The sequence below is a fragment of the Moschus berezovskii genome, chromosome 15 (assembly GCF_049115385.1).
Source record: "Moschus berezovskii isolate FMDL1 chromosome 15, NW_MosBer_1.0, whole genome shotgun sequence".
NCBI classification, from domain to species: domain Eukaryota; kingdom Metazoa; phylum Chordata; class Mammalia; order Artiodactyla; family Moschidae; genus Moschus; species Moschus berezovskii.
Window position 1 is genome coordinate 81,251,400 of NC_142474.1, and position 14,434 is coordinate 81,265,833.

Consider the following 14,434-nt stretch of genomic DNA (forward strand, 5'->3'; position numbering starts at 1 on the left):
GAGTCATTGTGGGAAAGTGCAAAGATAATGCCATTGGGAAAAGCAATTTAAGTCATTCAGGTGCTTCCAGACCAGGAAATCCTTCTAGTCCTAGAGGGGGGTCATTTAGGAAGCATCAGACTCAGCCTGATGAACACATCTATTCATTATGCAGCTAGCAATCAACAGAAGAGCTGAATGCACAAGGGGACAAGCCATATGGAATACATTTTGAAGACTGAGACGTATATCTGTGCCTTCATTTGAAACACCCTCTTATTTATTTTTTTTATTTTATTGACATATAGTTGATTTACAATGCTGTTAGTTTTAGGTGTCCAGCAAATTGATTCAGGTATCAGTTCAGTTCAGTCGCTCAGTCGTGTCCGACTCTCCGCTACCCCATGAATCACAGCACGCCAGGCCTCCCTGTCCATCACCAACTCCCAGAGTACACTCAAACTCATGTCCACAGAGTCGGTGATGCCATCCAGCCATCTTATTCTCTGTCGTCCCCTTCTCCTCCCGCCCCCAACCTTTCCCAGCATCAGAGTCTTTTCCAGTGAGTCAACTCGTCGCATGAGGTGGCCAAAGTATTGGAGTTTCATACATGTACATATAAACACTTGTTTTTAGATCCATTTCTCATAGGTCATCACAGAACACTGAGTGATTTCCCTGTGCTATTGATAGTAGATCCTCGTTGGTTATCCATCGTATGTGTAGTCGTATGCGTACATCCATCCCAAGCTCTTGATTTATTCCCCCATGTTTCCCCTTTAGTAACCATAAGTCTGTTTCTGTTTTGTAAATAAGTTCATTTGTATCTGAATCGCCTTCTTTAAGCAAGTCCAGCCCCTCTTTCTGATCCACAATACCTGCTGCTCCTGTGTTCCCATCTTCCTAAGCACACAGTTTCAGTGTATGGATGAAGAAATTTTTTTAAAGTAATGACAAATATTTTTCATGTTCACTTCTAGTTTTGTCCTTCAAATAGCTTCCTCTCTGTACCAGAAGTCACTTCAGCATGTTCCAAAACAATTCTTTTTATTTTTTTAAAGCACAAAAGAGGCTGTGTCTATGCAACAAAGTTTATGCGAATGATTCTACACCTCTCCAGATCCCTTTCTTGGATTCATGTTGCAAATCTGAAATTTTAGGGGAGAGAGCTTATTGTTTCAAGAAGATGGGTAGGAAACAAAAAGCCCATATGAATGAAAGTAAACTATACCTGCAACTAACTGTTTCTTTAAAACCAAGTCCCAGCTAGGAACCCTCAAAGCGAAAATTATCCATGAGCGCCATATTAATAACGCCAATGAATGCCAGTTCTCCTGACTTCTTTTCCCTCCCTGATTGCTCCTGCTTTTGTCTCCCTTTTAAGCTCCTTTTCCCAAGCACTCAATGCTGATTCTCCAATCCCTGTACTCCCGGTTTTTCAGACTGTTCCTTCTGTCTTGCCCTGCCCTCAATCACATCTTGCTGGTTCTCAACCATTATCTTTTTTCTACAAACTATAGGACCATTGCATCTGTGTCCTGGGCGAGGGATTCCCTCCTCTTTATTTCGGTACCCTTTGTCTGCCTTTCAGATCTCAGCTCACTCATCACGCGTTGATTTCCTCAGACTTGGTCTAAGCTCCCCACTGTGGACTCGCAAACACCACATGGCGTTCATTACCACCCTCATCAGTTGCAGCTTTACATTCATTTGTGATCATTTGATTCACGCCCGTCTCCCCCAGGAGGCTGTTTCTCTCTCTTTTCTCTCCTTGCTCCTGACTGACTTGCTCTGCCCGCTTCTCTACTTCGCAGCTACCCTAGTTTCTACTGACCAGTGATTTCCTGCCTCATAGATTCCAGTAATACGCGTTTCTCTCAATCCCCATCATTGTTTATTTTTCATCCAATTGTTGATTCTCTCTAAATTTTTTTATATTCATGCTCTACTAGCAAGACAGTCTTACTGGTTTAATTCATATGTATTATCTCTTTGGCAAACTTCTCATGAGAGACCCACTCACAGCCCCCTGGGCAGCACCCAAATGAACTGCCCTTGGGCCGAGCGTGTCCTCCATCCACGGGCTGTTGCCAGCATGGGACAGGTCAGCTTTCTCGAGAAAGTACAACAAACGAGGTGTTTTCTCCATCACGGTCTGCTTTCTGAGGACTGGCAGAGCTGGGGAGGCATATTCCTGGAGAACGAGGATGGGGGAAGGCGTGAAGAGAAATAACAGAAAAGAAGAGGGACAGTTGAGGTTTGCAATGATCTCCTTTTGGTTGGTGTTCCGTTTCTTGTCACATTCCCTTCCCCTGATCTAATGTGTCTATAGTACTTAGCAGATTCCACACACTGCAGGTACCTAATAAACAGTAGTTCACCTCCTTCATTCTGGCGAGACACCCTTCCTGTTCCCCTGCTGCCCTGCAGCCTAGCCTGACTGTAGTTGGCAGCAGTAGCCCCCAGCACCATCCCCCCCGGACCCTGTCCTCCAGCACAGGGCAGGTCCCGGGCATCAATGCCCACACCTGCTCACCAAGAGATCTTTGCCCACCCTGCTCTGACCCTCCTCTAGCCCTTAATGCAGGCCTGCAGAAAGACTTAACAGCACTTGCCGAGACAGTCTGACATCTGCTTCCCTCTTCCAAGTGGGAATTGATGGATTTCATGCCTATTTCATTCCAGGGCTGCAGAGAGTACAGCAACTGGCAAGAAATACAAGATACTTCAGACAGAGACTAAGCAAAATGGGATTCATCGTCTATGGCAATGAAGAGTCTCCCGTGGTCCCCCTGCTCCTTTACATGCCTGCGAAAGTAGCGTGAGTATCCAGGGACCCCCACTGTAACACCTAAGCCCCAGGGTGATCTGATGGAGATGGCGCTCCGACACCAGGGGACTCTTTGAGCGCAGATGCTGCTTTGCATCTCCAGCAAGATGCTGAGTTCAAAACTCACTTGTCCGGTTTCTCAGAAGTCACAAAGTCATGTGGGAAGGGAGCCAGGTGCTGCAGCCCAACATTTCCACACTCTGTGAATTGGGTGAAACCACTTGCTGCCTGAGACCTCAGCTATAAATGAACAAGGGTCCTACGTTTCCTCCTGCCCCAAGATCTTTCTTGGGGAGAACCTCAAAAGACCATCTCTCCCAACATTCAAAAGCAACATGACCAGGCTCTGTGTGTTCTCCCGTTGAACTCTCACAGCCATCCTCCAAAGAAGGCAGCCTCATGTGTGGGGAAACTGAGGCTAGGAGCAGTTAAATAGCTTTCCAAAGTCAAGATCAAGTGTAGGAAAACCAAAAGGCAAACCCAAACTTAGGCACTTGCTCCAAAGCTCTTGCTCCCAACACCAAATTTTAATACCTCTCCTGTAAGCCGACTTCAGGTTGTTTTCCACTGATTGTGACTCTGAAGTTTAGCATTAGTAACAAATGCATAATGAGAAAAAAAAAGACTTTTTCTCAATATGGTGTCGAGAGTTTTTCCAGGAGTCATTCTCCAATCTGCTAGACATGAATGAACTCTGTGATTAAAAAGAAATTAATTAAAATCTTTTCTGAATTAAATATAAAATATTTGTGTGTCTGACCCAGCACATGGGAGAAAGTAATTATCAACAGATGTTCATCAGATTCTGGAGGTCCTGACACTCCTTTAACACAACCGTGTTGTTGGAACTTTCTATTTGATTCTCTGACAGTCTCGGTTGATTGGCAGACTATTAGAAGTAGTATAGAAACGAAGCTCTGGGGCTATTTGTTGAAAACTCATGATGGTTAGGACTGAGTTAAACATTCCTAAAAGATGGTTTCTTTGATGTTCACTCTCGTGTCATGTCACCAGGGCCAAATGACACACACATGAGTTGCCTCGTGTACCACAGTTGTCCACCAGTGAGCCCTTTGTTTGTGGATCTGGGTCAGGAAATCAGTGCTTGGAGTGGCCCAGAAGACAGTGTCTTTGGGAATGTCACAGGACACTGCTCTGTGCTAATGGTGGGGAAGGGGAACAAGTGGCAGATACCCCCAACGCCCTCTACATCTGATCTTGGATGGCACAGAAGAAAATCCACATTTACTCAGAGTGGTTGGGGAAGTGGTGTGTTCTGACTCCGTGCTTAGCCCATGTTTACCTAATACTTTATGATTCGCTCAAACGAACACACCAAAAGTAAGCTTGCTTTATTTTGGAATGTGTCAAGTACACAATATTGGACGGTGGTGTTAGGGAGCATGTTTGGTATTTGATGATGGAAGCTGGAATTAGAACCTCAACAGGATGGGAAATTGAGTCCATATTATGAGAAGAGTCCATGACAAACAAAAACAAACGCACTTAAGTGCGTGGCGACGGAATGAGAGTTCCTCTCCTCCGTTATATGACAGGAGTCCTGACTTGGCACAGCTAATGTGAAAAACAAAAATAAAACTGAGAAGGAATTTCCTGGAAAAGTTATGTTCTAGAGTGTAATGAGATGTTTGGAATGAAAAAGAATTTTCATTCTGTCTCTTCTTCATTAAACCAAACTTCTGAAGCCTTGCTTTACTCATATTGAAAATGAGATATATCAGGGTATATTAGCCAGCAGAGGGATTGCCGGGTCATATGGTAGTTCTATTCCTAGCTTTTTAAGGAATTTCCATACTGTTCTCCATAGTGGTTGTGTCAACTTACATTCCCACCAACAGTGCAAGAGGGTTCCCTTTTTCTTCATACCCTGTCCAGTGTTTATTGTTTATAGATTTTCTAATGATAGCCATTCTGACCAGTGTGAGGTGATACTTCACTGTAATTTTGATTTGCATTTCTGAAGCACGAGCTGGAATCAAGATTGCCGGGAAAAATATCAATAACCTCAGATATGCAGATGACACCACCCTTACGGCAGAAAGTGAGGAGGAACTAAAGAGCCTCTTGATGAAAGTGAAAGAGGAGAGTGAAAAGGTTGGCTTGAAGCTCAACATTCAGAAAACAAAGATCATGGCATCTGGTCCCATCACTTCATGGAAAATAGATGGGGAAACAGTGGAAACAGTGCCAGACTTTATTTTTTTGGGCTCCAAAATCACTGTGGATGCTGATTGCAGCCATGAAATTAAAACACACTTACTCCTTGGAAGGAAAGTTATGACCAACCTATATAGAATATTCATAAGCAGAGACATTACTTTGCCAACAAAGGTCACTCTAGTCAAGGCTATGGTTTTTCCCGTGGTCATGTATGGACGTGAGAGTTGGACTGTGAAGAAAGCTGATCACCGAAGAATTGATGCTTTTGAACTGTGGTGCTGGAGAAGACTCTTGAGAGTCCCTTGGACTGCAAGGAGATCCAACCAGTCCATTCTAAAGGAGATCAATCCTGGGTGTTCATTGGAAGGACTGATGCTGAAGCTGAAACTGCAATACTTTGGCCACCTCATGCGACGAGTTGACTCACTGGAAAAGACTCTGATGCTGGGAAAGGTTGGGGACGGGAGGAGAAGGGGATGACAGAGAATGAGATGGCTGGATGGCATCACCGACTCGATGGACATGAGTTTGAGTGAACTCCGGGAGTTGGTGATGGACAGGGAGGCCTGGTGTGCTGTGATTCCTGGGATCACAAAGAGTCGGACATGACTGAGCGACTGAACTGAATGATGAGCAACATTGAGCATCTTTATACCCTGAGAAGATCATAATTCAAAAAGATGCATGATGCATGTACCCCAGTGTTCATTGCAGCACTGTTTACAATAGCCAGAACATGGAAGCAACCTAGATGTCCATTGACAGATGAATAGATAAAGAAGATATGGTATATATATACAGGGGAATATTGTGCTGTGCTTAGTTGCTCAGTCATGTCCGACTCTTTACGATTGCATGGACTGTAGCCTACCAGGCTCCTCTGTCCACAGGGATTCTCCAGGCAAGAATACTGGAGTGGGTTGCCATGTCATCCTTCAGGGGATCTTCCCAACCCAGGGATTGAACCCACATCTCCCATATTGCAAGCAGATTCTTTACCATCTGAGCCGCCAGGGAAGCTCAATGGAATATTATTCAGCCAACAAAAAGAACAAATTTGAGTCAGTTGAAATGGATGGATGAACCTAGTGTCTATTATACAGCATGAAATAAGTCATAACAAAACAAATATCATATATTAACACATGTATATGGAATCTAGAAAAATGGTACTGATGAACTAATTTGCAGGGGAAGAATGAAGACTGTGAAAATAGAGGGGGAAGGAGAGAGTGGGGTGAAGTGCGAGCGCAGCACTGACATGTGTACACTACTGTGTGTAAAACAGATGGCTAGTGGGGAGCTGTTGTGTAACACGGGGGGCGCAGCCCGGTGCTCTGAGGATGGGGGAGCGGAGGCAGGGCACACATGTGTAATCATGGCTGACTCAGGTCGTACAGCAGAAACCAAACACATCACAAGACAATTATCTTCCAATGAAACCTAAATTTTAAAAAAGAAAGAAAATGGGATTGAATAGGACCTATTTCCTAATATCATTTGGAGATTAAAAAAGATGCAGTCTATCAGCATTGGCATGTCACCTGTTACATAGGGTCTACTCAGTGTCGGCTGTTATTTTTAATAGCATTAATAGTGCATACGAAGCACTCATTTAGTGATTGAATAAGCATTCAGTCATGGTAGACATCATTATTACAACTACTTCTACCACAGTGGCTACAATGATTATTATTACTAGTTTCAACTGAGTGCAAGATTGAGTCATTATGGTTGCATGTCTTTTTAAAATAATTACTTTAAAATAATTACAATATTTTTTAAAATCTTTATTTTATACAGGATAAAGTAAAATAATTATTATCCTTTAATAAAAATAAAACTTCCAGGAAAAGAGTAGGAAAAGATCTTGCTATGCCCTGCATCAACTGGACCTTGGATGATATGTCAAATGATCTAGTACCTGCCCTTGTAAGATAGTTTTAAGGAGGAGCTAATATTGCTGAGTGTTAATTATATGCTAAGGAAGGCTTTTACACCAATGTTCAGCCATTGAAAGTGGGATGCCTAGCTTGGGTTTACAAATGAAGACACCTAAATGCACAAAAGTCAAAACTATTTTCTCAGTGTCACTCCTGTTGCAGGTCCTAGAGCACAGAGTTCAGGTCAGTTCCATTTGCCTCCTAAACCAGGGCTCTTTTCAATGCACTGCACAGCCTCTCAAGCTTTAGCCCACAGGGAAAAACACACATCTCTTTAAAGCAATGCAGAGTATAATTTAACCTTCTTTAATGTCATCATCGGTAAATCAAAAGGTCATGGATTAGTTCAATGGGGACTGTACGATTAGTCCAAAAAAAATCCAATTATTTCTGTTGTTAAGGAAACTTAGAACAGGTTAGTTCCAAAACGTAATCTTATCTATTGTTGGCAGGAGTAGCCATTCCCTGGTCTTGTTTTCTTCTCTGATATTCCTTCAGTGGAAAGTTTATACGCAGAAAAGCTTTGAAACAGGGAGTTAGTTGTCTCAGCCAGTGTCTGAACACTTTTTCCATTTGTTCATTTAAAAACCTTTGATTTTATTAAAGAACTGTGATTTCTCCACATTTCCCCCCACTGCAGAATAGAAATATGATCTCTAGTCAGATATACTTTTGAATAAAGTCTTACTGTAGCTCTACCACTGGACTCTTCTGTGTAGTAGAGTAGAATGTGATTTCACTGATAAAAATTCACTTAAATAATCAGAAGAATTGTATTTCCTATTTAGTAGAGGACTGACATTTTCCAGCCCCAGGCCTCATCATATGCTTGGAGAATGGTGGTGCAGAAAATGCACCGATGCTGTGTATAGTGCAGGGCTAATATTTTATTCTTCTTCTTATTCAAGTAGTTTAGTTTCTTTCAGGCTATGCCAGCTCTAATTTGATTTGGGAAGTACAAACCCAGAGGCTCATTATGCTGAACGTTCAGAACAATCATATACATTAAGTAAAGGAGGCTAGCTTTACTTGTGTAAGATGTAAGCTTTAAATTTAGATGTGCTCCAGGGAGGCCTCGGATTAACCTAATGAATCAACAGTCATATATTTCATTCTACATTCTTTGGCAAAACTCACTTCCTCTGGTACAAAGAGAAAAGTGCAGACAGTGAAATGGTCTTTGGGGAGTCCCAAAAGCCGGCCAGAAATCATGGGTCAGGTGGTTTGTACTCTAGCAATAAAAGCACTTGACTTGTTTCTCAGACAATTACAAGCTCTCATCCTGTGCAGTTCCGTGGGCAGCCTTCCATTGGGTGATCAAGAAAGAGAAAGAATGGCCGGTTTTCAAGCTTCCTCAGTTAGAAAGCTCCATCTCCTTGCAACCTTTCCAAATCAAAGGCTGAATCTCGCCTTGCCCGAGCCAGGGGGCCAGAGAGGCTGTGTTTGGTGGTCCCTGCAATCTCCATCACTTCCTTTGATAACCCACCTTCTGCACGAGGAAACCTAAAAGCCGTCAGTTAAACAGGAGGAGGAGAGACCCCACAACCTTCCTCTCTGTGGCTGCATCAAGAATTCTTCCTGAAACTCAGGGTTTCTGTGGCGCTGTCAACTTCCAGCCTAAAATAAGACACCGCAAAGGAGAAGGAAATGGCAACCCGCTCCAGTGTTCCTGCCTGGAAAATCCCTGGACAGAGGAACCTGGCAGGCTACAGTCCCTGGGGTCACAGAGTCAGACCTGACTTAGCGACTAAACAACAGCAACCTCTTAATGCTGAGAAGATCTGAGACGTTTACCCCACTTGTGTGTGAGCTTCTCAGGGACGAAGGACTCCTGTGGGGAGTGATGAGCACAGGGAGGGAAATGCTCACCTACTTGGACACACATGCCAGTGTCTGAGGTTGGACCTCAGTGCAAGCAATTTCCAGACTTTGAGAGCTCAGTATTCTAGAATCCTTGCTGAGATTAGCTCTGAAATAAAAAGACGCTAGAAGTGGTTAAGGGGAAGGAATCCTAGCTTTAAAAGGTTTTACTCTGTATGAAAGAGCTTTTTAATTCTATGACCTAAGCCTCTAGGCTCCTTCTAGAAAAGGACTCTGTGAGTGCACACTTTTTTCCCTCCCATCCTCCTCCCCTCCCTCCCCCTTAGTCCAGCCAATGGGTTTATTATCCCTGAAGGCACACATAAAAAGTGAGAAGACCCTTGCTATTTCCTATCTTTGGCTTGATAGAAAATAAAATCCTGTCTCTGGAGAGAGAACGTGGCTTGGGGTTGTCTCCCGCAGACCCTCTGATCCTGATTCTGAAATTACAGTCACGAAGCAGAGGCTTCTGAAAATCTCCACACTGCATTATCGGTACTGTATTAAGCATTGAAAGCATATAGGTTTGCATCTAACAAATTGTTTATGTAGTTGCATTGTGCTACGGTTCTTTTTATTGGAGCATAATTTCTTTACAATGTTGTGTTAATTTCCGTGTACAACAACATGAATCAGTCATATGTCTACATATATCCCCTTGCTCCTGAGCCCCCTCCCACCCGACCCCCACCAACCCCACCCCTCTGAGTCATCACGGAGCACGGACTGAGCTCCTTGTGTATGCAGCAGCTGTCCATTTACACAAGGTAGTAAATATATGTCAGTATACTCTCTCACTTCACCACGCCCTCTCCTTTCCTCTGTGTCCACAAGTCCCTGCTCGAAGTCTGTCTCTCTTTCTTGTCCTACAAGTGTGTTAGGGCTTTTATTCATTAGGAACTCTGCAGACAGAAAGTTTACATATATGCGAATTTGTTCAGCCAGGGTCACGGGCGTGTCCATGTCCACCTGTATTTTCTGCTCAATGTCGAAGACTGAACACACAATTGCCTAATGAACAGGCCACGTCCCACAATGTACACACACAGTTACGGGTGCCATCAAGTGACTGCTGCCACATTTCCTGGTCAGTTGTATTTGATGGAAGTTTCATTACTTCAGTTATCTTTTACTTATTTTTTAAAACCAAAGTCACTAGCCACATTCCTTTTTTGCAGTAGAATTTTGTCATCTCTCAGTCGCTGCTGCTGCTGCTGAGTCACTTCAGTCGTGTCCGACTCTGTGCGACCCCACAGACGGCAGCCCACCAGGCTCCCCCGTCCCTGGGATTCTCCAGGCAAGAACACTGGAGTGGGTTGCCATTTCCTTCTCCAATGTGTGAAAGTGAAAAGTGAAAGTGAAGCCGCTCAGTCATATCTGACTCGTAGCGACCCCATGGACTGCAGCCCACCAGGCTCCTCCGTCCATGGGATTTTCTAGGCAAGAGTACTGGAGTGGCTTGCCATTAACCTCCTTCTTAATCTCTCCCTTAGGGCTTTTGCAAGGCATCTATTAAAGAGAAAAATCGGCGTGGTGGTCGTTGGATTTCCGGCTACACCCCTTGCGGAAGCGCGGGCTCGGTTTTGTGTTTCAGCCGCACACACCCGGGAGATGCTGGACACGGTGAGTGCCCAGGGCCCCACCGAAGCAGCGGGACGGGGCCTCGGAGTCTGAGCGTCTTCTTTCGCAGAGCTTGCTTGCGTTTCCCTGGATTTCTCTTGGATGGTGTAAGAAAACAACACCAATAACCCTCACTACTTTTTTAAAAAAATGCGGGGAGGGGAGTCCCAGCAATGCACAACAATGTGATCAACTCAGCAGATAGAAAAGAAAATCAACCCAGAAAGACTTGAATCATATAGGTGTTTCGGTTTCACAGCAAAGACTGACCGAAAAGCCAGATGTCCTGCTCTTGGCTTCTTCTTAAAAGCTGATGCTGACTTCTTGTGCTGTTTCAGCAGCAATTGCCTACCTCCTGGCACTGGTCAGAGTCACTGCGTCCATCACAAGAAAATAGGACCCACATAAGCCACATTTGGAAAGCCAACAGCAAAGATAGACCTATTGTAAAAGCTCATCCTACCTGAGGTGCAAAGGATTTCAAAACCATTTTACCATTTTGCTGTCCTTAAATTTCAATCTCTGTATGAATGAATAATATCAGATCCAAGCCAGGTCAGTCAGTTCGGGGTGATGAAACTGTCTCATGAAAATCAATGCAGTTTAGCAAACACTATCAGGTGTCTGATCTATGCAAAACTCTGGGGCAAAAAGTCTAAGAGGACATGCTATAAACAGGTACCTCATAATAATACCAGAGAGAATAAATTCACCTAGTAAAGAATGACAACTGTAGGACAGACATTCTAGATGAGATGACAATCTAGTAAAGATAACTGCAGAAGCATGGAGGTACAGTGAGTCATCACATCTATGGAGCTATTTGAGCAAAATAAGAGATGATGAGGTCAAGGGCAATGGGAGCAAAAGAAATGAATCTAGGAACGGACATTATGCATGCATGGATCTGCCAAGATTTGGCAAATATTTGGATGCAGGACACATGTGGGCCAGGGAGTCAAGGATAATCCGAGGTCTCTAGCTCTCTAGTGCATGAAGAATAGCAGAGCAAAGTTACTAGGAAATAAGACATGTGGCAAAGAATAGCAAATCATCAGCAGGACTAGGGGAATCAAATGAGCTCAGCTGTAGACATGTAGGGATTACATGTCTATAAGCCATCAGTGGGAAAGTTCCACTATTATACATAGGATGGATAAATAGTGAGGACCTATTGTATAGCACCACTCCAGTGTTCTTGCCTGGAGAATCCCAGGGACGGGGGAGCCTCGTGGGCTTCCGTCTATGGGGTCACACAGAGTCGGACACGACTGAAGTGACTCAGCAGCAGCAGCATTGTATAGCACAGGGAACCATATTCAATATCCTGGGACAAACCATAATGGAAAAGAATGTGAAAAAACAATATATATATGTATAACTGAATCACTCTGCTGTGTAGAGAAAATTAATACAACACTGTAAATCAACTATAATAAAATTTTGAAAAAGGAAAATCCAATTCTAGAGCTTAGGAGAACATGCAAAACTGGAGTTGCTGTAATTTGAGGAACTAAGGGAAGATCAGGGCTTCCCAGGTGGCTCAGTTGGTAAAGCATCTGTCTGCAATGCAGGAGACCTGGGTTCGATCCCTGGGTTGGGAAGATCCCCTGGAGAAAGAAATGGCAACCCACTCTAGTATTCTGGCCTGGGGAATCCCATGGATGGAGAAGCCTGGTGGGCTACAGTCCATGGGTCACAAAGAGTTGGACATGACTGAGTGACTTTCACTTCACTTCAAGGGGAGATCACTAAAGTCAATGGTAGAAGAAAGAATTGTCCAAATAGAAGCACATGGACTAAGGGCAGACTCCAGAAGCACCTGCATCCGTGGGTGGATACAGGAATCACAGATGAAGGCCTGGGCTCAGAGGGAGCTCAGTTCAGTCGCTCAGTCGTGTCCGACACTTTGCGACCCCATGAATCACAGCACGCCGGGTCTCCCTGTCCATCACCAACTCCCGGAGTTCACTCAAACCCATGACCATTGAGTCAGTGATGCCATCCAGCCATCTCATCCTCTGTTGTCCCCTTCTCCTCCTGCCACCAATCCCTCCCAACATCAGGGTCTTTTCAAATGAGTCAGCTCTTCACATCAGGTGGCCAAAACACTGGAGTTTCAGCTTCAGCATCAGTCCTACCAATGAACACCCAGGACCGATCTCCTTTAGGATGGACTTAGTGCAATCCAAAATGTCACGAGCTGGTGTACTGCCCAACACTAAAAAGGCAAAAGCTTCAAGTTGGGGGAGAATCAGCAGAACATCCAAATGCTGTGAGAGGGGAGAAGAAATCATTAGCTTAGCAGTTACCAGGAGCTTGCTGTTGCTCAGAGCAGAGCGTTTTAGGGTAGTGAAGGGAACGGAAATAATAATGCAAAGAATTAAAAATGAAGGTGATACTTTCAGTTTGAATTGCACACGTGTGCAACCATACCACATACACACACGGACATGGATCCATATCTTTCTGCTTCACCATTATATTTTTAGGACTTAAACCAATGTATAGAACATAGTATGTGATGCTGGGAAAGATTGAAGACAAAAGGAAAAGGGGGCAGCACAGGAAGAGATGATTAAATAGCATCCGTGACTCAATGGACATGAATTTGAGCAAACTCCAGGAGATAGTGAAGGACAGAGGAGCCTGGCATGCTGCAGTCCACGGGTTCACAGAGTCAGATGTGACTTAGCGACTCAAAAACAATAGCAAAACACAGTAATGATTCATTAGATGACAAATTAACAACTGAACTAACCCTGGGTTTTGAGACGATGGGAGAACTTTGCTGTTTCTGTTCTACATTGTCCAGTTTCTCTAAAATGAGTGTATATTTCCAGTATATTAATTTTAACAAATCATTTCTTCTAAATCTAATGAATGATGTAGACAAAATTTTCGAGAAGTTTGTAAAGACAAGAAAAACTGGTTTAGAAAAAGCTTTTGAAAGTGGAGGGAGACTTGAGCATGTTTACACATCAGTAGAAGAAGGGAGTTATGAGAGGAACATTGCAGGTGTGGGGAGAAGTCCACGTGCCTAGAAGCGAGCTCTAGAGACAGCTGAAGGGATGGGTAGCCTAGGTGGATTTGCGTCTTATTTCTGACCCGAACAGCATTGAGGCACTCAATGAGTACCCGGTTCAGTAGATATCAGACCTGGTGATTGTCTTCATGAGTTAATTCCTACAGATTACCTGGACTGGAAGAGGCATGGAACTCTCGCCTAGACAAACGCCTCTAAACTTTTGAGATCATCAAATCAATACAAAATTTTGAGCAGATTTCTTACTAGAAGAGAATATGAAAAAATGACCCCTTGAAAAGCCAGGGCATTAAGGTGGTGACTGAACATAAACAACACTTGCCAAAAATACACACTATTAGACAAGTCAATTCAGTGACCGTCTTTGGAACAAGACAGAAACAGAGCCACTTTGCAGACACAAAGTGACTTAAAATGCAGCTCTTCTAATGTGAACGGCGGTGGCAGTGGTGGAGCAGTGGTTAGTGTTAGTGTCAGCGGCAGTGCTAGCTGCTCAGTCATGCCCGACTCTTTGCAGCCCCACGGACAGCAGCCCACCAGGCACCTCTGTGCATCGAATTCTCCTGGCAAGAATACTGGAATGGGCAGCTATTTCCTTCTCTAGGGGATTTTCCTGACCCAGGGATCGAACCCAGGTCTCCTGCATTGCAGGCAGATTCTTCAGTGTCTGTGCCACCAGAGTAGCCCAAGGTCAGCTCTAACCTCCTTTTAATCCTCCCACCTTCCAAATAAGAAGTCTACATATGACCAACACTGAGTTTCTCTCACTTCTTGGCAGCGTCCTACCCAGAACTGGCCCCCTATTTTCTTAGAATCCTCTTATGTACGAGTCCAAAGGTGACAAGTAACTCTTCCCAGATGTTACGAAGATGGTTCAGGAGTGTGTTTCCCTGCGGCAGCAAAAGCTGCATAAAGCCAACTTTGCTTGAGTCCTGGTATGGTTCAGGAAGTTGATCAGTGAGCCTCAGCATAAAT

The 14,434-nt window shown here is 44.1% G+C and overlaps 1 protein-coding gene across 1 annotated transcript in view; it reads left to right on the top strand.

Moving 5' to 3' along the window:
- Positions 1-14,434, top strand: part of SPTLC3 (serine palmitoyltransferase long chain base subunit 3) — a 168,117-nt gene that overhangs the window by 148,734 nt on the left and 4,949 nt on the right. The window contains exons 10-11 of the mRNA XM_055426625.2: positions 2,665-2,800; positions 10,287-10,416. Of these exons, the coding sequence (XP_055282600.1) occupies positions 2,665-2,800; positions 10,287-10,416 (266 nt within the window). The remainder of the gene's footprint in view (positions 1-2,664; positions 2,801-10,286; positions 10,417-14,434) is intronic.